The sequence below is a fragment of the Dendrobates tinctorius genome, unplaced genomic scaffold, assembly GCF_039654945.1.
Source record: "Dendrobates tinctorius isolate UK_male_01 unplaced genomic scaffold, ASM3965494v1 ptg000011l, whole genome shotgun sequence".
Lineage (NCBI taxonomy): Eukaryota > Metazoa > Chordata > Amphibia > Anura > Dendrobatidae > Dendrobates > Dendrobates tinctorius.
In genome coordinates, this window is record NW_027361679.1 from 303,159 (window position 1) to 327,015 (window position 23,857).

The following is a 23,857-nucleotide window of genomic DNA, read 5'->3' on the forward strand; positions in this document are numbered from 1 at the left end:
TTCGGACTATAAGACGCACTGGACCATAAGACGCACCCCAATTTTAAGAAGGAAAATAGGGAAAAAAATAATAATGTGTCAAATGGGGGTCCGTCTTACAGCCCGAATTCAGCTTACCTGGGAAGGGATCCGGCACAGGTGGAGGAGTGGTCACAGAGGTCATTCAGTGCTCCAGGCTGGTGCGGTGGTGGTGGCTCTGTGCTGGGGCAGGTGGGCTGTGCTGGGGCAGCTGGGCTGTACTGGGGCAGGTGGGCTGTGCTGGGGCAGCTGGGCTGTGCTGGGCTGGGACAGCTGTCCTGGGGCAGGTGGGCTGTGCTGGGGCAAGTGGGCTGTACTGGGGCAGGTGGGCTGTGCTGTGCTGGGGCAGCTGTCCTGGGGCAGGTAAGCTGTGCTGTGGCAAGTGGGCTGTGCTGGGGCAGCTGGGCTGGGGCAGGTGGGCTGTGCTGGGGTAGGTGGGCTGTGCTGGGGCAACTGTACTGGGGCAGGTGCGCTGTGCTGGGACAAGTGGGCTGTGCTGGGGCAGCTGGGCTGGGGCAGGTGGGCTGTGCTGGGGCAGGTGGGCTGTGCTGGGGCAAGTGGACTGGGGCAGGTGGGCTGTGCTGGGCTGGGGCAGCTGGGCTGTACTGGGCTGGGGCAAGTGGGCTGTGCTGGGGCAGCTGGGCTCTGCGAGGTGAGGGTGGCGGCGGGCTGTGCTCCGGTGCAGGGGCGGCGGCTCCGCCGGCATTTCCTCGCAGCCCGGAGGCCCCCGCACATCCGTTGCTGGCTGCCGCCATGTTGCGGTGGCCTCCGGGAACATGGACGCCGGGAAAATGGCCGCCGGTCCGGGACGGCGCATGCACGGGTTCAGATCTCGTCCCGAGATCTCGGGGGACGAGATCTCGTTGCCAAGATTTGAATCTTGTCTCCCGAGATCTCGGGACGAGATCTGAACCCGTGCATGAGCTGTCCCCAGACCGGCGGCCATCTTCCCGGCGTCCATGTTCCCGGAGGCCACCGCAACATGGCGGCAGCCAGCAACGGATGTGCGGGGGCCTCCGGGCTGCAAGGAAATGCCGGCAGAGCCGCCGCCCCTGCACCGGAGCCCAGCCCGCTGCCACCACCGCACCGCAGAGCCCCGCCCGCTGCCACCACTGCACCGCAGAGCCCTGCGGCACCCGCACCAGCCTCCAACCATGATTGGAGGTTAGTATATTGCGGCCATAAGACGCACCCCCCACATTCCCAAAAAATTTTTGGGGAAAAAAGTGCGTCTTATGGTCGGAAAAATACGGTATATATTGTATGTATGTGTATATATATATCACTATGTAATAAACTATGTAAGTGCCAAAAAACAGTTTTCAATAAAAACATACTAAATAACATTTGTGCAGTGTATGAATTGCCTCCATCAGATCCTCCTTCATAGATAACTTCAAATCTGACCTAATAATTTTAAGGCTAGAGAGCAATCTCTGTTATGATTGAGTCACCGAGGAGGAAAAAACAAAACACAAGCTCAGCCCAGAAAATCAGAGAAGTTGTAAACTAGCAGATTGCAGACCCCTAATCCTATCACACAACTAGCAGTAGCCGTGGAGTGTTCCTACGATGATCCTAGACACCTCGTCACAGCCGGAGATCTACATAAGCCTAAAGAGAGAAAAGGGAAAAACTGACTGCCCCAGAGCAGACCCCAAAGCAATAGGCAGCCCCCAACATATAATGACGGTGAAGCAAGATGAAAACACTAACACAGATAGAAAGATAGGTTGAGCAAACGATGGGGCCCAAGCTAACTAAAAAGGACAGGACAGAAAAGCTGAGAAAACCCTGCTAAAAATATTACCAACACAACTGATAAGCAAAAAGGACCCTGAATTCACTAGACTTCAAACCCTATATCAGCACTCAGAATATTCTGAAAGCAGAGCAAAAGAGAACACTGATCAAGGAAAAAGAATCCAGCACACCCCCAGCCAGGGATGGCTGAACTCAGAAAACCAAAACTAATAAGTTCAATAGCAGAGCAAAAACTTATCTTTGGGAAGCAGGAATCAGACTGGTCTCCAAGAATCCAGCAGAGAAATCACCAGCCACTCAGAAGGGCATCGGCTGCCTTATATCCAGTCTGAAGTTCCCGTTACCCAGTCACAATCCACCTGATCAGGTGTTTGGTCTCTTTCATCCAAATCAGCCTCACTACCTTCCTTCACCAGAAGAGGGAGATCCTCGGACACAAAAGGTGAATGAACAGATGAGCTCACAACAAACCTCTCTACACTAACTTGGGTTGGAGGCAAAGCCGTAACCACATGGGCAACATCTCTAACAATTTCCGGGTATAAAGGAATTGCCTCATGCACAGTCAGTTTTGATGAACAGTTGAATTTTTCTGTTTCTTTGAGAGCAAGTGAAACATTTTGCTGAAAATATAGTCAATCTGCTTGCTATAGGAGACGGAGTGAAATCTTTTTCTTGCGGCAACGCTTTGCCTGCTCCATGTCATCCAAATACTTGTCCAAGTCAAACTCCTCATCTGATGAGGATGAAGATATGGCAACAGTAGCACTGTCAGGACCCAAGTCCTCTTGCACCTGGCAGTCCTCCTGTAGGCCACTCATCCTAACTGCTACCTCAGTCATAGCTTCTTTTCCTTTAGTAAGCTGTTGGATCATCAAGCAGTATACGATGACTTAGGTCCACATAAACAGCTGCCAGAAAAATTTTATTTTCCAATAGCTGTCTCTCTCCGTTTCATTGAAGCAGAAATGCTTTCTGTGATTAAACCTCCTCTTTGGGACCGGCAAAATAGCAAGTTCTTCCAATCCCTTATGAAAATGCCAGGTGTTAAATCCTCAGCTTGTAATTTTTTAGTCACGGTAAATGGGTGATTAAGCAATTCCTTCAATTCAGCACTTGTGTCCATAAACCTTCATTTAGGGTTACCTGAGGGTTCGCCATATCTATAAGGGCAGTTTCACACGTCCAAATAATTCAGGTACCAGAAAAACCGGTAACGGAGCTATCCGTGTCCGCGTGCATACGTAGGCCATCCGTGTGACATCCGTGTGCTATCCGTATGTCCGTGTGTACCATCCGTGTGCTGTTCGTGTGCTCTCCATGTGCTGTTCGTGTGTCCGTGTCCGTGTATTTGAAAAATTAGTTGCAATGTTAACCCTTTGACTTTTAAAAACGCACACGGATCGCACACGGACAGCATCCGTGTGATCCATGCTGTTGCACAAAAGCGGACATGTCAGCGTGTTTTGCACATAGACACGCGGTCTGTGAAAACACGCTGACATCTGCATAGACACATTCATTGGAATGTGTCTACGCGTGTCAGTGTCTCCGGTACGTGAGAAAACTACACGTCACTACACGTACCGGAGACATTAACGTGTGAAACTGACCTAAGAAACGGTTTTAGTTCAAGCAATCGCTCAATCATTACATAAGTGCTGCCCCACCGAGTGGCTTCATCGTCAATTGCCCCTTTCCCAGCACGTCTCTTCAAGATGGAATCAATTTTAGGGGTTCTGGCGGCAATAACCAATTTCCTCACTTTTCCAATCAGATTTCCAGCATGCCCCTCTTGCAGACTATCACTTATTTCCAGCTGCAGCGTGTGCACAACTTTCTCACTTTCTCCAGCTCGGGGCCCAGGAATCGGATCCTGTGCAGGGCAGGCACCCCTCCCCCTCCTCTATCTGGTGAAGACGAAAGAAGACAGGACAGAGAAGGGGAGATTGCCCCCTGCAGTCTGGAGCCAGTGCAGGACAGGAGCACTGCAGCATACAAGTGAGTTTTGATAAGTGTGTGCCCCTGCTTCTGGAGGGGGCAGCTGCCCCCCCTGGTTACGGCCATGATTCACACACAGCGTTTTTGCGGATCCGTTTTTTGCAGTAAAATGCAGTGACTCTGGGCATCCCAGCAAAGTCAATGGGTTTCAAGATATGACATTCAGACACATTGTTTTGTGAGGATCTGTTTTTGGGCTGAGGGAGCATGTCTGTTTGTGTGGCGTTTTTCTAATCTGCTTTTGCTATTGAAAACATTATCTATGAGCTCAAAAACCTTTCAGGAGATGCGTTTTTTTAAAAAGCTGAACTGCTTTTGCAGCTGAAAAACATATCCTCAAAAAATGCAGCAAAAACGCTATGTGTGAATGCAGCCTTAGATCAGGAATAGAACAGCCATTTATAGGACATTTCATAACTTTCCCAAATTCCTACAAAATATTCAGCACATTCTTTATTGAACTACTGTACCCAATTTATTATATATTTTACGAGTCGGAATTGGTCCATTTTATAGCGACTCCGACTCCACCAAAATGAGCACCGACTCCGACTCCACAGCCCTGGCCAGAACAACAGAAACCCCCTATATGTGAACTCATTTTACAAACTACACTCCCCAATTAATTAATCTAGGGGTGCAGTGATCATATTGACACCACATGTCCTCACAGAATTTTATACCATTGAGCAGTGAAGAAAGAATAAATTATAATTTTACCACTAAAATGTTGTTTTAGCCCCAAGTTTTGAATTTTTCTAAGGGCTAATAGGAAATTTTTTTACAACTGAGGTCCATTTTTTCATGAGTGTGGCAATACCCTACATGTAATCGGGAAATATTTTTCAGGCACAGTGCAAAGCTCAGAAGTCAAGGAGCGCCAGATTTTACTGCTATTGTTTGCAAGTGCCATGACCCACAGGGAAAACCTATGAGGTGCTAGAACAGCAGAACCCCCATAAGTGACCCCAATTTACAAACTGCACCTCTCAATAAATCAATGTAGGGGTGCAGCGATCATATTGAAACCACAGGTGTGTCACAGAATTTTACACCATTGGGCAGTGAAGAAAGATAACTACATTTTTACCACCAGAATTTTGTTTTACCCCCAGATTTCACATTTTCACACAAGAAGTGGGTCACAATGGCACCATAATTTATCCCACAATTTCTACATATATATATATATATATATACTGTATATATGTGACTGTACAGTACTACTAAGCCATACGGGGAGACTCGGGAGGAACGGAGCACAAATTACTTCCAGGAGCGCAGATTTTCCTAGAACAGTTTGAGGACTCCATAAGCAGAGCCCCTACTTGCTAGAAAAGCAGAATCCCTCCCCTCAAGTAACCCCATTTTAGAATTTATACCCCTTTGGGAATTTATCTACAGGTGTAGTGACTATTTTGACTCCATGGGTATTTTCCAGAAACAAGCAGCAATGAATGTTGCCGAGTGAAAAATGCAAACTGCCATTGTAGTGACCAGAGCGTTGCAGTCACCAGTATATTATGCCCAGCCCGTGCTTCTGGAGACATGCACCCATAAGTTAGGAGAGCTCTCATCGCTTCAGAAATGCCAAACGTGGACATTATACAGTATGTGTTTTAGGTACACTATGGGCTCATACAACATCATTGGTTTTAGCATGTCGTGTACTCGAAAACGGTATAAAAATTCCAAGTGCGGTGAAATTGCAAAAAAAGTGCAATCCCACTCTTGTTTTTTGCTTGTCTTTTTTGCTAGGTTCACTAAATGATAAAACAGACCTGCCATTATGATTCTCCAGCTCATTACAAGTTCATAGACACCAAATATGTCTAGGTTCTTTTTTATCTAAGTGCTGAAAAAAAATTCCAAAGTTGCTTAAAAAAAAAATTGCGCCATTTTCCGAGACCCGTAGCGTCTTCATTTTTCGTGCTCTCGGGTTGGATGATGGCTTGTTTTTTGCGCGCCGAGCTGACGTTTTTAATGATACCACTTTTGTGCAGAAACGTTCTTTTGATCGCCCATTATTGCATTTTAATGCAATGTCGTGGCGACCAAAAAAACGTAATTCTGGTGTTTTGATTTTTTTCTCGCTACACAGTTCAGGTTAATCCTTTTTTTTATTGATAGACTGGGTGATTCTGAATGCAGCGATACAAAATATGTGCATGTTTGATTTTTTTTATTGTTTTATTTTGAATGGGGCTAAAGGGGGTGATTTAAACTTATACTTATACATTTAATATTTTTTTTATATTTTTAAAACTATTTTTCTTTAAGTTTTGTCATGCTTCAATAGCCTCCATGGGAGGATAGAAGCTGCCACAAATTGATCGGCTCTGCTACATAGAGGCGATGCTCAGATCGCCTCTATGTAACAGAATTACAGCATTGCTATGAGCGCCGACCACAAGATGGCGCTCATAGCAATCCCGCATCAACAACCATAGAGACCTCTGGTTGTTATGCCGACTAACCGATGAACCCCGATCATGTGACGGGGGGTCAGCGGTGAACGCATTTCTGTCCGGATGGCCGGGAGCGCTTGTTAAATGCCGCTGTCAGATTTTCACAGCAGCATTTAACTAGTTAATAGGTGTGGGTGGATCTTGATTCCACCCGCGCTTATTGTGGGCACATGTCAGCTGTTCAAAACAGCTGACATGTCTCGGCTTTGATGCGGGCTCTTCGCCAGAGCCCACATCAAAGCGGGGGTACTGCCATTGGATGTACTATCCCGTCCAATGGCGGTAAGGGATTAATCCAGGCTTTTTCACAGACTGCGCAGCGCTCATGTTCTCAAAATGGCTGTTGATGGAGGCCCATGTGATTAGACCTGTCCATGGCCGCCTCTGATTGAAATGAATTACTCATCACTTTATAGCTCATAGAATCTCATGGTTTTCAGTATCACCTCTATGCTGATGACACACAGATCTACCTCTCTGGACCAGATATCACCTCCCTACTAATCAGAATTCCACAATGTCTGTCTGCTATTTCATCCTTCTTTTTCGTTAGATTTCTAAAACTTAAAATGGACAAAACAGAATTCATCATCTTTCCCCAATCTCACTCGATCCCCCCAACGGACCTATCGATTAAAGTAAAAGGCTGCTCTCTCTCCAGTCCCACAAGCTCGCTGCCTCAGGGTAATCCATGACACTGATCTCTCCTGCAAACCACAAATCCAAGCCCTTTCCACTTTCTGACAACTTCAACTCAAAAATATTTCTCGGATCCGTACATTCCTCAACTAAGAATCTGCAAAAACCCCAGTCCATACCCTCATCATCTCCCGCCTTGACTACTCCAATCTAATCTACACTCTGCTGTCCTACTAATCCACCTGTCCACCCAGCTACTCCCCGGTCTCTCCCCTCTGTCAATCCCTGCACTGACTCCCCATTACCCAAAGACTCCAGTTCAAAACCCTAACCATGACATACAAAGCCATCTACAACGTGTGTCCTCCATACATCTGTGACCTCGTCTCCCGGTACTTACCTGCACGAAACCTCCGATCCTCACAAGATCTCCTTCTGTACTCCCCTCTTATCGCCTCTTCCCACAAATACACACAAGATTTCTCCCACGCATCACCCCTACTCTGGAACTCTCTACCACAACATATCAGACTCTAGCCTACCATGGAAACCTTCAAAAAGAGCCTGAAGACCTACCTCTTCCGACAAGCCTACAACCTGCAGCAACCACTGATCAACCAAACCACTGCATGACCAGCTCTACCCTACTGTATCCTCACCCATCCCTTGTAGATTGTGAGCCCTCGGGGGCAGGGTCCTCTCTCCTTCTGTACCAGTAAGTTACTTGTATTGTTTACTGATTACAGTACTTGGTTTTATTATGTATACCCTCCATCACATGTAAAGTGCCATGGATTAAATGGTGCTATAATAAATAATAATAGTCTATTCATCAAACATACACAGAAACTCAGGACAATGCTACTCTTCTTCGACAAATGGAAAGTGTTTAGCGGTGACTCTCTGAACCACACTTGCTTGAGGCATGTGCAGGAAATGGAAGCTAATATGATGTTCAATAACAGTGTCAGCCCACTTGTTTCCATTTTCACTTCAAAACTACGCGGAATGGTTATATACAACCAATGGCCAATTTATTAGTGATTTCTGTTGGGAAATTAGACGTGTGACCCCAGGTGCAGCATAAAATCTAAAGAACAAGCTACTGTATCAGTTTTAGAAGAATGCCAGAAAACAATGTGAAAATCGAACACTCCGATTAACTTCCGGGGCCAGTATGGCCGGGGTCACACTAACCGACGCAAAATACGGTCAGTATTTTACATGCGTAATACGGATGAATGGCCCCTAAACATTGCTCCGTATGTCATCCGTAATCAAGGTGTGGTCGCGTATTTTGCGCATGTAAGCATCCGTATGTAATCCGTATGGCGAGATTTTCTCGCAGGCTTGCAAAATGGACATATAATGGAGCCCTATGACAGGGTTTCTAACAGAAACCAAACAATAGATATAGACACATAGAATGCATATATATACAGTATATATATATTTTTATATGTGTATTCTATGTGTATATATCTATTCATTCGTTTCTTTATTAAAACTGTCAGTGTGAGTTTACTGTATAGCGCACTGAATTGCCGGCTTTGCTAAAAGACACCGGGTGCGTATTTCTCGCAAGTCACATGTGTGGTCCGTGTGTAATCCGTATTTTTTGCGCACCCATAGACTTGCATTGGCGTACTACGGCCGTAGTACGCTGACAATCGCAGCATGCTGCGATTGGCACGGACCGTAGAATACGCCCGAGAAATATACGGCTGGTGCGAGTGACCCCATAGAGAATCATTGGCCCGTGTCTAATGCATGCTTTTAGCGCCTCTCACTCGGCCGTATTCCTCGCCAGTGTGACCCCGGCCTATTTCTAAACCTGCTATCCTGGATGTGTATTTTGCAGCGGTGTATGCTAACTATGGTGTCAACCAAGGAAAAAAAACGGAAACTATACTAGAGGTAAATTGCTCGTCGAAGAAACATGGAAGAAGGTGTTAGAATTTGTTCTGATGAACAGGCAGTGCACGGACAAGCAAATTACTGCGGAATACAATGCTAGTGCTCCAGCTGCCACTATATTTCTGATGTCAACCAACACATAGATTTTTATATCTTACAATGTGATTTATGGCAAACAGCACCAAAAATCAGGATCGCAGACGTAATACTTACCGGGTCAGCCATGTCAAACACGTTTTTCGCCATAGCTGCCTGCAAAACAAAATGGTAAATGTTATCCTTCAGATCATTAAAAAAAAGCTTATTGCAAACAGTAGTAAATTTCTGATATTTCAAGTTTACATGTTTGTACAATTTCCATATTAAGTCTTACTTTCTTTACCTTATGTGTAAATACAGGTTTTTTTTCTGCAGGCATTTTAAGGGAAACAATCAGCAGGCTTTTGGTATATAATTTGACAGCAGCACAAGGTAAGGACAGAGACCCTGATTACAGCGATGTATCACTTAGTGTACTGGGTGAAGCACTTATGATAAAGTCACAGTTTTCTCCAGCAGAGCTCAGTTGTTGAGCTGTGTATAACCCCAGCCACACCATACCTTTCTGTGTACATTGTATAATGTATTCAGTGCTGGGTGCGTGATTGGACTAGCACTCACAAGGCCAGTTGTCCTGTAGTGATAATGTTTTGCTGATAAAACACTGATTGTATTGAAATATCAAAACACAGTCCAGTAACTGACACATCACTATAATCAGGCTCTCTTCCACTACATCACGGTGCTCTCAGATTAGATAGCAAAAACCTGGTGATAGATTCCCTTTAATAAACAATTAAGCATCTCAACTGTTTTATGCGATACTGAAAACAATTACGGAGTTCATAGAAAATTCAGGAAAACCACCTGAAAACCGGATATGAAAATTCTGCAACATACAATGAGTATTTCTTAACCACATACAAGGTACACCTGGGGAGAGAGCATTGAAGAGAAAAACATTTTGACATATTGCTTTGATACTGAATGTTTTGATCTTCGGTGCAGTCATCTGCTTTATCTAACAAGACTACAGGAAACTATTTGAGAAATTTAATTTAGAGGGATTCTCTATTTCAGACATCTCCTTTTTAAAAATACCTAGGCTTCAAGGATGAAAAAAACAGAGGACTCTCCCTAGGTAATAGCCATAGAGAAGAATTATATATTTACTGTAATAATAACTATATACACAAGAATATAAATTCAAAGTAATAACAAAAGATCTGTGAACAGCAGCTTACTGACTGTTTTCATACTGCCTTTTTCTGCGCTGTATGGAGGTACAACTTCCTCAAATTAACAATCTAATAAATGCATTTCAGGAACTAGTATAAGGTAAATCAAACAGTACAATTTCACAAAGTCATGTTCTGTTCTGTAAAAGTTCTGTTCTTTACATTAGCTTTGAGAATGCATTTGGTTTAGACTTTTAGGCTGTGTGCACACGCTGCGGATTCTGCTGTGGTTCCGCAGCGGATTTGGCCGCTGCGGACCCGCAGCAGTTTTTGCTGCGGTGTACAGTACCATTATTCCCTATGGGAATAAAAAAACGCTGTGCAGACGGTGCAGATTTTTCCGCGCAGTTTTCCTGCGGTTTCGAAACCGCAGAAAGAATTGACATGTCAATTCTTTCTGCGGATTCCGCTGTGGTTTGCCATCTCCTCCATTGTAGAGATGAAAAACCGGAGGGCAGAACCAGTGTTCTCAAGACACCCATACTGTTAAGAGTTGTAACAGTGGTATCATTAGAAATATTGGTCTTGTAGTAAATCTTGCTTTCCTCCATCCAGGGTAATATTAGTAATATATCCCATCAGGTGCTTGAGGATGGTGACAGCATGGGCCTGAGTGATTTCAAATGCTAGTGCTGAATTTTAGCCCCAGTCCGTACCTGGCACAGCGGTTCTGACACAATCAGAGTTTTTAGATTTAGCAATGAAGCAGAGCTGAGAAAGCTAACCCTGCCCCCACCAGTCTCTCCATAGACAGTGAGATGCGCATCACAGGAGGGGGCAGAATCAGTCTTGGGCTCCCACTGAGGTCCTAGCAATAATAAGCTACTGGTGCTAGAACAATCATTGCAAGTAAACAACAGGACATAGCTTCATAAGAGAGGCACTACTGAATTCTGTGTTTAACCCCTACCTCATGCTGTCTTCAGATTACATAGCAAAAGCCTGCTGACAGATTCACTTTAATTGGGAGATTTACAGTGAAGGAAAATAGTCACTTCTCTGAGGCTAAGTGCACACGTACTTTTTTGCAATGCGGATTTTTCCACGCAGAATTGAAGAAATCCGCAGGTCTAATGACTTGCATTTTTCCTACGGATTTCGTCCCTTTTTCCTGCGGTTTTCTTGCGGTTTTCCCGTGCGGATTTCCCCCTGCGGATTTGGAGAATGGAGCAGGTGGAAAACCGCACAAAAGAAGTGACATGTCCATATTTTGAACCACAAGAAAACCACGCGGAAAAAACCGCAGCGTCTGCACAGCGGTTTTTTTTCTATTGACTTACATGTTACTGTACATCACAATGCGGATATGCAGCGTTTCTACGCGGTAAAATCCGCTGCGGATCCGCAGGAATTCTGCATCGTGTGCACACAGCCTGAAAAGTGTCTGGGAAGCTGTGGTTTATCGTCAACAGATTAAAAAACTGACAGACTCAATGGAAGGCTTATTACTGCTATTGAAAAGAAGGTTGGCAATATCGGTCACGGATTTTTTTTTTTTTTACAATGTCAGAAATGTATTATTGTACATTTTGAGTTGTTTAGTTATTATTCTAGCAACTAGCTAACTGACTGTCACTATATCAGTGGGTGTAACTATGGATACCTAAGCTACTGCAATGCCCTGCACATGGGGTACTACTGCCAGGTTCTGCGCCCACACCGCCCCTTGGTGTTTAACCTCCTAAATGCGGTAATCATTGTAGATCGAAAATTTATGAGGCTAGGGGAGGGGTCTCCCATCCGATCAGTGCCCCCACGACGTCATCGCAAGGGCCCGATCGTTGTCATGACGACCTTCGGGTCAGCCAGCTATGTAAAGTCTGTTAGATCATATTTAGAGCATGGTCTATGAGGCTTCAGTCAGTGCAGCACTGACAGGTATAACGCATTACAATTCTTGTGCATTGCAAAGCATTATACCAGTGATCAGACTAATAAAAGTGCCACAGAATGACTAAGTAAAAAAGTAGTTATATAAAAAAAAGTAAAAAAAAGTAGCACAAAATAAATACAAAACAATAAATATTTTACCAATAAATACAAATTAATGTAAAAACAAAAATACACATATTCAGTATCAACATGTCCAGAACGACCTGCCCTATAAAACTGTTCCACTAGTTAACCTCTTCAGTGAACACTGTATAAAAAAAAAGAAAGTAATCAAAAATAGTCAGGTGCCCAAAAATGGTATCAATAAAAACATCAACTTGTCCCGCAAAAAACAAGCCCTCACATGACTATCGGCAGAAATATGGAAAAATTATAGCTCTTGAAATATGGCGATGCTCAAAAAAAGCTTTTTCTTAGTGTGTGACAGCAGCCAAAAACAAAAAATTACATAAATTTGGTAATGCTGTAATTGCACTGACCCGGATAATAAAGTCATCTAATCATGAGGAATGGTGTAAAAAAATAATTACGGTAAAACAAATTCTTGACCTGCTGTTGATTTGTTCATTCTGCCTGCAAAAATCGCAGTAAGGCTCAACTCACATTTATCCTGCGCTCTACGCTGAGAGCTTACATGGCGGTTTCGTGTAAATCTGTGAAATACGTGATTCAGACGGAACCCCCAGCTGAAAATGTCCCATAATGAAGCAGCTGGATATACTGAGGACGCAGTCTGGCCTATGATCCAGTGGTGTCCGTCTTTTGAAGCGTGCATAAAAGCACAGTTGGCCATAGTTTTGTCCACCTCCGAAAAGGACACAAAGGCCAGTAGGAGTCCACAGTAACTCTGCTGCTTCATTATTGTGAATGGATCCCTCAGGGATTTAATATGAATCACATCACTCGGAGACTTTTATGGAAACACTTATGTAAGTGCTCAGCGGAGAACAAAGGATAAATGTAAAAAAAGGAGAAAAGAGGACCCAGCATATAGAGCACACACCCAAGCCAATAAGGTATGTGAACAATACATATCAATCTTATTAAAAGACAAAAACACACAATAAAAACATTTCAAAGGCAAGGCACACCCCCAGATGTCCCAGACAAGTCTGACAATACATCCTAATGAACAGACATCACTTGTTCAAAAATACATGATATTTACCAAAATGTACATGATAATGCATAGGACATGACCCAACAACCCCAAATCTGGGCGTCCCCAGAGAAATAATGTACACCTCCCCAATCCCGGGACCACTTCTTCCCTGATGACCTGACCCCCGACGCTGTATGTTGGACTGCTTTCTATGGTGATCTCATCTTTTACCATTTCTTATACACTGTGGCATTTATATTCTCTAGCCCTTGGTATTTTCTTTCAGTCTAGACCTTCTCTCCATCCTTATATTTGATGGTCTCCTGCCCCCTCTTTATTAGGGCTACCTATAGGGCTCCTTAGATCTCATGGGGTCGTTTGGAGTGAGTGTTGGCGTGTCACTCCCCCTATTCCTATAGTGGATTATTATCTCAATCCTAGTGCCTTCTGGCCCTTTTATAACCATTTTGAGGGAGCAGTTGTGTGTCATTATTGCGTGTTTTTTGTCTTTCAATAAAATTGATATGTTCACATACCTTATTGGCTTAGGTGTGCGCTCTATATGCTGGGTCCTCTTTTCTCCTTTTTTGATTATTGTCCTTGCCTGTGCATTGTGCAGCACCCCTTGTGTACTTTCTAAATTATATTTTTTTTTGCCTCCTAGTGGTGCTCCCTACCCCTTCTTTTTCACACACAGGATAAATGTAATCCAAAATGTTATGTAAAATATTCCCAATAAATGCTTCAACTCAGTTCACAAAAAAATTCCCACTCAGGTCCATCATCTGTCATTGGAAATATAGGGGGCTTCCACGTTACAGGTAGCACAAAGGCTCTGGAAAAGCACTTTGTATCCTCGCCCCATCCCCAAAAGAAATCGAGCAAATTCTATGCTTCTAAATACAAATGCCCCCATTACTTCTGAGCCTGACAGTGTGTCTAAACCACATTTAGCGTCCACATGTTTGTCATTTCTGTTGCTATGAGAGCCTGCGTAATTTACGGGGTCCATGTCTTCAGAAGAATGAACTGGACACATAGCATGGGCATTACAATGTGTGGGCATTATAATGTATGGACACTACTATAGGTACTACAATGGCAATTTTCACTCAGCAACATCCACTGCTGCTTGTTTCTAGAAACAGTGAAGGATCTGCACCTCTACACCCCGCCTAACGTCAATATTACATCAGCAGGATCACGTGGTAAGGTCTCCCCACTTGTACCAACGTGATATTCTGCACCCCCTGGTGACAAGTATGGTCAGCTTGGCACAGTTTAATACAGACACCCACTGTCCAAACGGACCCAGGAAGGCACAGGAAGTGAGAGGAGGTGGCCCACACAGTCACTGACGTGGCACCACACTCGCCCACAACCATGACAGGCCAAGAGGCCCTTTTTACTAACCCCAGTGAATCAGAATCCTATCAGCCCGATTGAACTGTCACCAGTTCCTTGTACAATATAAGCCTGGTCCGTTAACAGGAATTATACCGGGCCAGAAGCCAGCCCCGGTAGCATGCAAGATTAAACCAAGAAACTGATGTGTGGATCAGGATAAAAGAGCGACCCAATGTTAAATTATATATTTAATCGCTTTAAGGGCACACTAGACAATACACTATATACACAATACAATAGTGGTAGGACAAAAGCAGAATATATGTGTCAGTTACCATTAGATCAGTAGATGAAAGGCCTGTCTTGGGGGGAGGGGTTGCCACATGGGAGACTTGTGGTCTCCTCTATTCCTGGACTTCTCCCCCACACAATATGTGTACAAAAGCATTTAATCCCTCTGGGTCACTCCCCTCTTACCCTCTGGGCTGAACCTAAATCCCCTCCCCTTGCCTCTGCAGCTGCAAAACTCCAAAACCTATGAAAGATCATAACTACCTTCTGGACGGTCCTAGGGCGGCGGTTCTGGCGCCATCGGATCTGGCCGGGCTCCTGTTACAGGTTAAGACCAAACACAGATTTATTACCTGGCTTCTAGTAGCTGTTCTATTTATCTCCATACCCCTAGGTTCTAAAATACATCGAGACCCTGGAAGGCCTTCAGTCCAGTCCAGAGATCTTGGAAACATACACATTTCCTTACTTAAAGGGAACCTGGCACGTCATTTCAAGCATCTAAACTGTCCCCAGTGCATTGTTAGTGATGTATTAAAAATAGCACTTTAATGATGTCTAAAAAGCACTTTATATAGTTATATGGTACCTGCTCATTTAGTCATAGGGGTGTGCTTCATTTTCCATTCAGTCATGGGCGCCGCTGCCCACTCAATTTGATTTCACTGTTTGCGCCGACGTCACTGGAATCCCACGCTTGCGCAGTGTGGTGCTTGGAGCCATGCTTGCTCGGTGTCAAGCGGCACTGCTTGTGCAGTGTGTAACGTTGAGCTAGGCGCTTGAACAGTGTGGCGTTTGGAGCCTTGCACAGTGTTGATTGGGGCTCCACAGTACACAATGCTCAAAAGCAGCTGCCCGCTTGACACTGAGCAAGCGCGACGCCAAGCACCACACTGTGCAAGCGCGGTATTCCAGTGACGTAATTGCAACCAGGAGATCAAATTGAGTGGGCGGTGATGCCCGTGACTGAACAGAAAATGAAGCACACCCCATATGACTAAACAAGCATGTATCATATAACTAAATACAGTGCTTTTTAGATATCATTAGAGCGCCGTTTTTAATGAAAAAAATGTGTTAGTGTTGCACACTGCATCACTAACAACGCACTGGGGACAGTTTAAATGCTTGAAGTAACCAATCCCTATAACAAAGCAATTTTGACTGCATGGTCTCCACATGGCAGCAAGCCTCTTTTTTCTGCTCTGAGCTGGTCATGGTGTGAGTTCTGTCACTCACAGTCCTTTGACTCTTGACCAACCCTTGGCTACAGCTTGGTGTTCTGTTACAACTGCACACTGAAGTGTTTTTTATAATCCCATACCAAATAGGATACAAATGCTTGACATAGAATTAATAACTCCAATATTCTTCACATACGGGGCCCATGTATGAACACTTCAATGTATGGGCACTTCAATGGCAATTTTCACTCAGCAATATCCATTACTACTTATTTCTGGAAACACTCATGGAGTCAGAATCATCACTACACTTGTAGATAAATTCCCAGAGGGGTGCTAATTCCAAATGGGGTGACTTGATTGGGGTATTCTACTCTTCTGCCACTATTCTACGATAACTTTTTCTCTGAGAGTCATAGTGTTCCTTCCCTCCAGAGTATCGCCATGTGGTTAAGCAGTACTGTACTGCCACATAATGGGGTATTACAACATTCAGCAGGAATTGTATGATACAGTTTGTTGCCATTTTTCACCATTTCCCCAAGTGAAAATGTAAAATCTGGGGCTAGACAACATTTTTGTAGTAAAAATGTAATTATTTTTTTTACTGCCCAATGGTATAAAATTCTGTGTCAATTTGATCACTGCACCCTTAGATGAATTGAGAGGTGCATTTTATAAAATTGGGTCAAATATGGGGGGTTTGCCTGTTCTGGCACCTTAGGTGATCTTCCAGTGGGTAATGGCACCTGCAAAAGAGAAAAATCAGGACTACAATATGGCGCTCCTTCCCTTCTGAGCATTCCACTGTGCCTGAAAAGTAATTCCAAATTACATGTAGGGTATTAACGAACTCAGGATAAATTGTAAAAAAAAAAAACTATGGATCCATTTTTTCCTGTCATCCTTTAAAAAAATTAAAAACTTGGGGATAAAACAATATTTAATTGTAAAAATTTAATTAGTCTTTCTTCACCGCCGAATGGTATAAAATTCTGTGAGGCACCAGTAGTATCACTAGGCTCACTGCACCTCTAAATTAATTCACTGAAAAGTGTAGTTTGTAAAATGGGGTCAGTTATGAAAGGGTTCTGTTGTTCTGGCACCACAGGGGCTCTGCAAATGTGACAAGGCACCCTCAAACCATTCCAGTAAAATCTGAACTCCAATATGGTGCTCCTTCCCTTCTGAGCTTTGCACTCTGCCTCAAAAGTATCTTTTAACCACATATGGGGTATTACGTCCTCACGACAAATTGCTTAACAAATTGTATGGCCCGTTTTCTCCTATTATCCCTTTTTAAAATTGAAAAATTGGGGTCAAAGAAACATTTTAGTGGAACATTTGATACAGGAAAGATATATATCTTTGTACCTTGTTAGCCAGTAGATAGAAGAATATTTAGAATTGAGAGTCCTCAGTGGTTGATACCTTTTAATGGCTAACTGAAAAGATGGTAACAAATTGCAAGCTTTCAAGACTACGCAGGTCTCTTCATCAGGCTAGACTAATACAAAATCTGAAGAATAACATATTTATACACAAGACAGCACAGAAATAACTCAATAGATAAGACAAGTGATGTGAAGCGGAATAGTCATTGTGGGAGAGAGAAAAGTATACATTTTGGAGCAGTTCATAGATAAGCAGTGTGAAGGTTTTATTGCCCTCTGATTGCCGGTCTGGTTCTGTGTTGTGATGACCCCAGAAGGTCCCCCCCCAAAAAATTGAGAAAAGTAATCAAGGACTGATACCTTTATTGGCTAACCAGAGACATTATATTTGCAAGCTTTCAAGGCTCAAAAGGCCCCTTCATCAGGCAACAACTGACAAGAGATGGCAACATTTATATAGGAATTATACAAGGACATGAGAGATGCTTGCTAGAGATAGGCCAAGGAAATCAAATTATGGATTTTATATACATGTAGATGTAGATGAGGTGGAAGTGTTCTATTAGACATCTGAAGATCTTATTGAAGAGGTGTGAGCTGGAAGTGTTCTGTCAGACATCAGGAGACCTTCTTACAGAGGTGTGAACTGTGTCCATGTAATGAGTCATGAATCCTGGTGTCAAATTGAGTCCAATTGTTAGAGATTGAAACATATGTATACATTTGAACTCCCTTATTTCTCTTGAAATGACCTTTCAATATTAGGACTTTTAGATCTGCCACACTGTGTCCAGGTCTAGAGAAGTGTAATCCTACCGGTGTATCCAGCTCATTTTTTATTGTATGTCTATGTAGATTCATCCTTGTTTGAAGTTTTTATTTAGTTTCTCCTATGTATGTCCCTACATTGCACCTTGTATATTGTATCATGTACACGACATTGGAGGATGTTCCTTTGGAAACAATATACACCAACAGTCCATGGGCAGAACCATGGGAAGCAAAATGTCACCACAGTATGCTAATCTGTTTATGGCTAAACTAGAACAAGACTTTTTGGCATCCTGCACTATCAAACCTCTAGCATACTTCCGCTACAATGATGACCTACTAATAATCTGGAAAGGCTCAAACGAAGAACTGCTTACCTTCCACAAAAACTTCAACAAGTTCTACCCAACCATCAAGCTCACCCTCAACTTTTCAAAATCCCAAATTCGTTTTCTAGACACGACTACTATTTACCATAAACCCACAGGACGTCCGTCATACCTGAGATGGAATAGCTTTCATCCGTGACAAACAAAAAAATCAATAATCTACAGTCAAGCTCTAAGGTACATTCGGATCTGTTCAGACAACGAGGATAGAAAACCACACCTGCTATCACTTAGGAAAACATTCCTACAAGGATATCATCCACTTGTAATTGAACAGATCCACAGAGCTACAAGGATACAAAGAACTGAGACACAGAAAAAACACACAGTATGACAAACGTGCATGAATACTCTGTCGTTAAATATATGCTGGGAGCTCGCTGATCGTTGGTCTCCCGCTGCCACACGCGTGTGCTGACCAGCTGGAGACCAACGATCAAAAAATGGCCCAGGACATTCCTGCACGGCCCGGGGGGGGGGGGGGGTCGCTGATGCGTGCCACACACAGCGAGATCGCTGTTGCGTCACAAAATCGGTGACGCATAAGCGATCTCGCTGGTGTCAGCGATCTCCCTAGTGATCTCGCTTAGTGTGAAGTACCCCTAATAGAACACTTTCACCTCATCTACATGTAGAACAAAAACCTTAATTTGAATTCCTTGGCCTATCTATAGCATCTCTCGTGTCCTTGTATAATTCCTATATAAATATATAAATGTTGCCATCTCTTCTCAGTAATTGCCTGATGAAGGGGCCTTCTGAGCCTTGAAAGCTTGCAAATATAATTTCTCTGGTTAGCCAATAAAGGTGTCATGATCCCAGTGCGGGTTGGACCCGCATGCTTGGGGTTAATGTCTGGAACCAGTGCTGGTGGACCTGCACTTCTGGGGTTAAATGTTATGATCTCAGTGCAGGCTCTTACCTGCACACCTGGGGCTTATTATCGTGGCCTCTCCTTGGTTCTGGGAAAGCTTTTTATAGCCTCAGGAAGCTCCAATCCCCGTCAGTTATACTTTCGCCCTTGACAGAGTGTGTTGACCCCTGAGTGTGTTTGTGCTGTGTTCTTGTTTGCCTGATACTTTGGTTTTGACTCGGTCTGTTCTCTGGATACTGTTTGTTGGATTCTGCTTGGTACCTTATATGTCTGTTTGGCTTTGACCGCTGCCTGGCCCCAACTATCCGTTCTGTCTCATCCCTGGTACTGTACTGCTATCTCTGTGTATGACCCCCGTTTGTCTGACCTGAGCATTCCTGTAGTTGTGTCCTGCCGATCTCGGGCAGCAGGACGCTAAGCCCCGCCCCTTGCAGTCACATGACCGTAGATCCTTCACTGCTTGCTAACTTCAGCGTCTCCAGGTCCTGTTTGCCTGAGCTTCCCGGCCGTATCTGACCCCAGGCCCCCCTGCAGTGTGGGTGAGTCCCTGCTCAGCGGTGGCTGCACACCGGCGCTGACAGGACCGTGACAAAAGGTATCACACCTTGAATACTTTTCTCAATTTTTTTTTTTTTTGGGGGGGGACATAAGTATTTACAACTATTAAAGGGAAGCAACAAATACCAAAGCATAATAACCCAATAAATCAACTATTGTTTTCTATAGTAACAGGCGTATTGTTTTTTGTTTTTTCATAAATCAGTAGCCCAAGTGAAAGAAACTTTGTAATATATCTTATTGGAGAAATCTACATCTTTCTCCAAAAGCACTGACCATTTATTCTCAAAATCCTCAATTAACAGGTATAATCTGCTTTCAGCTTTCAGTGGAAACAGATTTTCTCATTACTAACACATGAACTTGCAGCAGAATTTCTGCCTCCAGCATCTCCCATCTCTGCAATGTGAAAATATGTCTTCACTGAAAACAGATTTTACCCGTGAACAGAGAACGAAAGATCAATTCCAGTAGGAAAAATAGGCAGATTTCCCTAATAAGATATATTACAAAATTGCTGACTTTCATGTGTATTATTGATTTGTGAAATAAAAACTAACACGATGGTTACTTTTTAAGGATAAAAGAGTGTTTTAGCACCACTCAATCTCAAAAATATTTAAAAACTTTAGAAATGATCCGCTCCATGATATAATTTCCTCTGAGGTATCCAATAAAACACTAAACACTTTAAACCTGTAAGGTAGACATCAGTGCTTTCTAATATACAACATATATGCTTGGTATCAGAAATTAGTAACAATTGGACATAACTGGTTATCAAAATTAAAACACAAAAAAATGTAATAAATACCACAATATGGTTTTAAAAAATATAAATATACAGATATATCCAAAAATTGAATGGCAGACCATTCAGTTTTACCATAAAACAAAAAGAACACTTGAAATTGGAGCACAAAACTAAATAACAAATAGAGCAGGGAACACTCAATACTATAAAATGCCTTTATTGAAGTATATGGCAAAAATTAGTTAAGCACAAAAAAGTGCCTGTACAACAAAAAATGACTATAACCAAATTAAAAATATTAAAAAAATTTAAATATCATATAAGGGGATCACCAAACAGGTAATAAATTGTGGTCATAAATATGTAATATGCACAAATGGTAAAATATATAAATATATATATATATATATATATATATAGCACATAATATATGTATAATAAAATATAACATTTATATAAAGATAACTAATTAATCAAAAATATATATTTATATTACACAAAAAAATAATAAATTAACAAGTTATTAATGCAAAAAACAGACCACTATCAGATGTGAACATCAAATTAGTATCTACAGTAAACCATGATCTAATACTAAAAACCACATACTGGAGGTGGAAAAAATAAAGAAAATGAAGAAACCTAATAAACCCACCTAACTAAATATATATAGATACATGGTTGACCCAATTATTTGGGTGTGTCTGATGTTCTCCTGCTGACCCAGTGCTATGACTGAGGCCTGAGAGATAGGCCATCCTGACATGCCCGTGCCAGATGACCCTGGACTGCATCAACCCATGATGACCCCTGCCATCATTTGAAGTCTGCCTGAGGTCTGTGTCTGATGTTCTCCTGCTGAGCCTACGTCTGAGCCCTGAGAGAGAGGCCGCCCTAGTATGCAGGTGCCAGACAACCCTGGACTGCATCAACCCGTGATGTCCTTCTGCCTTTGTCTGTTATCCTGAGACGTGTACCCTTCCCTGATGTGCGGAATCGGGAGCCTGGCATAACTAGGTTTCCTGCTTGTACTTTGTTTTTGTTGAGTAAACTTTATGTCTATATCTGAAGTTGTGAGGTGTCATGTCATTCTGCCACCTCGTCCACATGCTCAGCTGTCACAGACCCCGGTCGCTACCCTTCCCTGGTCAGGGTAGGCCCGGGTCCCCCCTGTGGTCCAGTGGGTCCATATTCCGTCTCCACCTGGGACGCTCGCCCCACGTCGGCATGGTCGCTCGACGTGGTGGCGCCTGCTCGGTCGCGTCTGCGGTCGCAGTCGTGACACTAAGTCAGTTATACCATAGATACATGTGGTGCTCAACCCAAAACAGGCAAATGTAAATAAGAGTAAAGAAAAACTGAGGCACTTACCTCATGGTTAAAAATTATTCCTCTATTCTGTTAACATGATTAAGGGTGTCAAATCACCTGGAATGCGTAGATGTCGCATACCATGTGAGCTGTACTACCAATGTCTTGTTTTGTCCCCTACCAAGCATTTGTGTGAATAAAATCTGTTCCCAGTTCTTTGACCTGGATTTTCATTTTCTTCATTGATTTTTTTAAAGTGCCATTCCAGTGGTGCCAGCAATCTATGTTTCCTACTCTTAGGCTGGGATCACACATGTGAGAAACACGGCCGAGTCTCGCATACTAATACCCACTGCCGCCGGCACTCAGGAGCGGAGCGTGCGGCTGCAGTGGTGAAACACGCTTATTTTACATATTTCACCTGTAACACCTCACAGTCAAAAACAGCATCACAAAACTCTAACAACTGGTGGCAAAACTGAATGCAGTTTTTAAGGCAAATTTGTACATGCCCCCTAAAATATACATACAAATGTATCGACAGTGTAGTACAGCAATAGATGCTGCACTAATATCTGAATGAGGTCCGGTGGCTGCCCAGCGACAGCCTCTGTCACTAGAGTGAGCCACAGCAACAGCACCATAGTGTGGGAACTGCAGCTTTACCTACGAAGACGTAAATGAAAGCTAACAGCAGATGCATACAATAAAAATCAGTGATATATAAAATGCATGACGTTGTGAAACTGAATCACAGCAAGACGGAGTAATCGCTCCTCTAACCTTTGTTGCACTTTGTACATAAACAAAGCAAGAGGAAGTAAACCGAATACTGAAATTCCAGAATACCAAATGCCGCCGTAGAAGGAAAATGCCTGCCGCTCTGTTTAGATTTGTTTTTGTATTCAATAAAAGTGAAAGCCCTATAAAACACACCGCAGAAAACCGCTGTTTGGAAATGACTGCGCAGCGCTCTCTTATTACGCTCTGCCTCAGTGTTACCATGGTTGTGAGAAAGCCCTTCTCTCACTATTAGACTATGGACCACAGAAGCGTTACTACTAGGTGTGCATTTACTTCAAACACTCTGAAAGCGAATGTAAAAGAAAGACCTCCAATGTACGGGCAACACTCTGAAAGCGAATGTAAAAGAAAGACCTCCAATGTACGGGCAACACTCTGAAAGCGAATGTAAAAGAAAGACCTCCAATGTACGGGCAACACTCTGAAAGCGAATGTAAAAGAAAGACCTCCAATGTACGGGCAACACTCTGAAAGCGAATGTAAAAGAAAGACCTCCAATGTACGGGCAACACTCTGAAAGCGAATGTAAAAGAAAGACCTCCAATGTACGGGCAACACTCTGAAAGCGAATGTAAAAGAAAGACCTCCAATGTGCGGGCAACACTCTGAAAGCGAATGTAAAAGAAAGACCTCCAATGTGCGGGCAACACTCTGAAAGCGAATGTAAAAGAAAGACCTCCAATGTGCGGGCCTCCGTGTTTGCTCTCACCTATTCATATGTAATTACAACAACATGCAGAATGTGGCAAGGACTAACTTGCTTGAGACTTACTGTTGGGTAATCAAAACCATGTTCAGAATTGATATCCCCCTGACCGTTACAAATAAACCATTGAATATTTTAGTCACATGCAATTGGCGACCAAAATCCTTAATTATGGGTCGCAACACAATCTCATTGTCAAGGACTTTACGTGGTATCTTAGTGTAGCACCACAACATAAAAAAAATTACTGACTTTTTATCAGTAAGGCCAGGTTCACACAGAGTTTGGTTGGCTCCTTTTAACGGATTTCGTTACACCGTGGCATTAACGTGATGTAACGCATCCATTAACGTTTCCATACACTCCCATTACCGAGCGCATCGCTAACGCATGTG

At 43.2% G+C, this 23,857-nt stretch overlaps 1 protein-coding gene across 1 annotated transcript in view; it reads right to left on the minus strand.

Moving 5' to 3' along the window:
* The window catches only part of NFKB1 (nuclear factor kappa B subunit 1), a 215,908-nt gene that overhangs the window by 138,947 nt on the left and 53,104 nt on the right, over positions 1-23,857 (minus strand). Inside the window, exon 2 of the mRNA XM_073589235.1 lies at positions 9,021-9,059. Coding sequence (XP_073445336.1) covers positions 9,021-9,053 — 33 coding nt within the window. The 5' untranslated portion in view covers positions 9,054-9,059. The remainder of the gene's footprint in view (positions 1-9,020; positions 9,060-23,857) is intronic.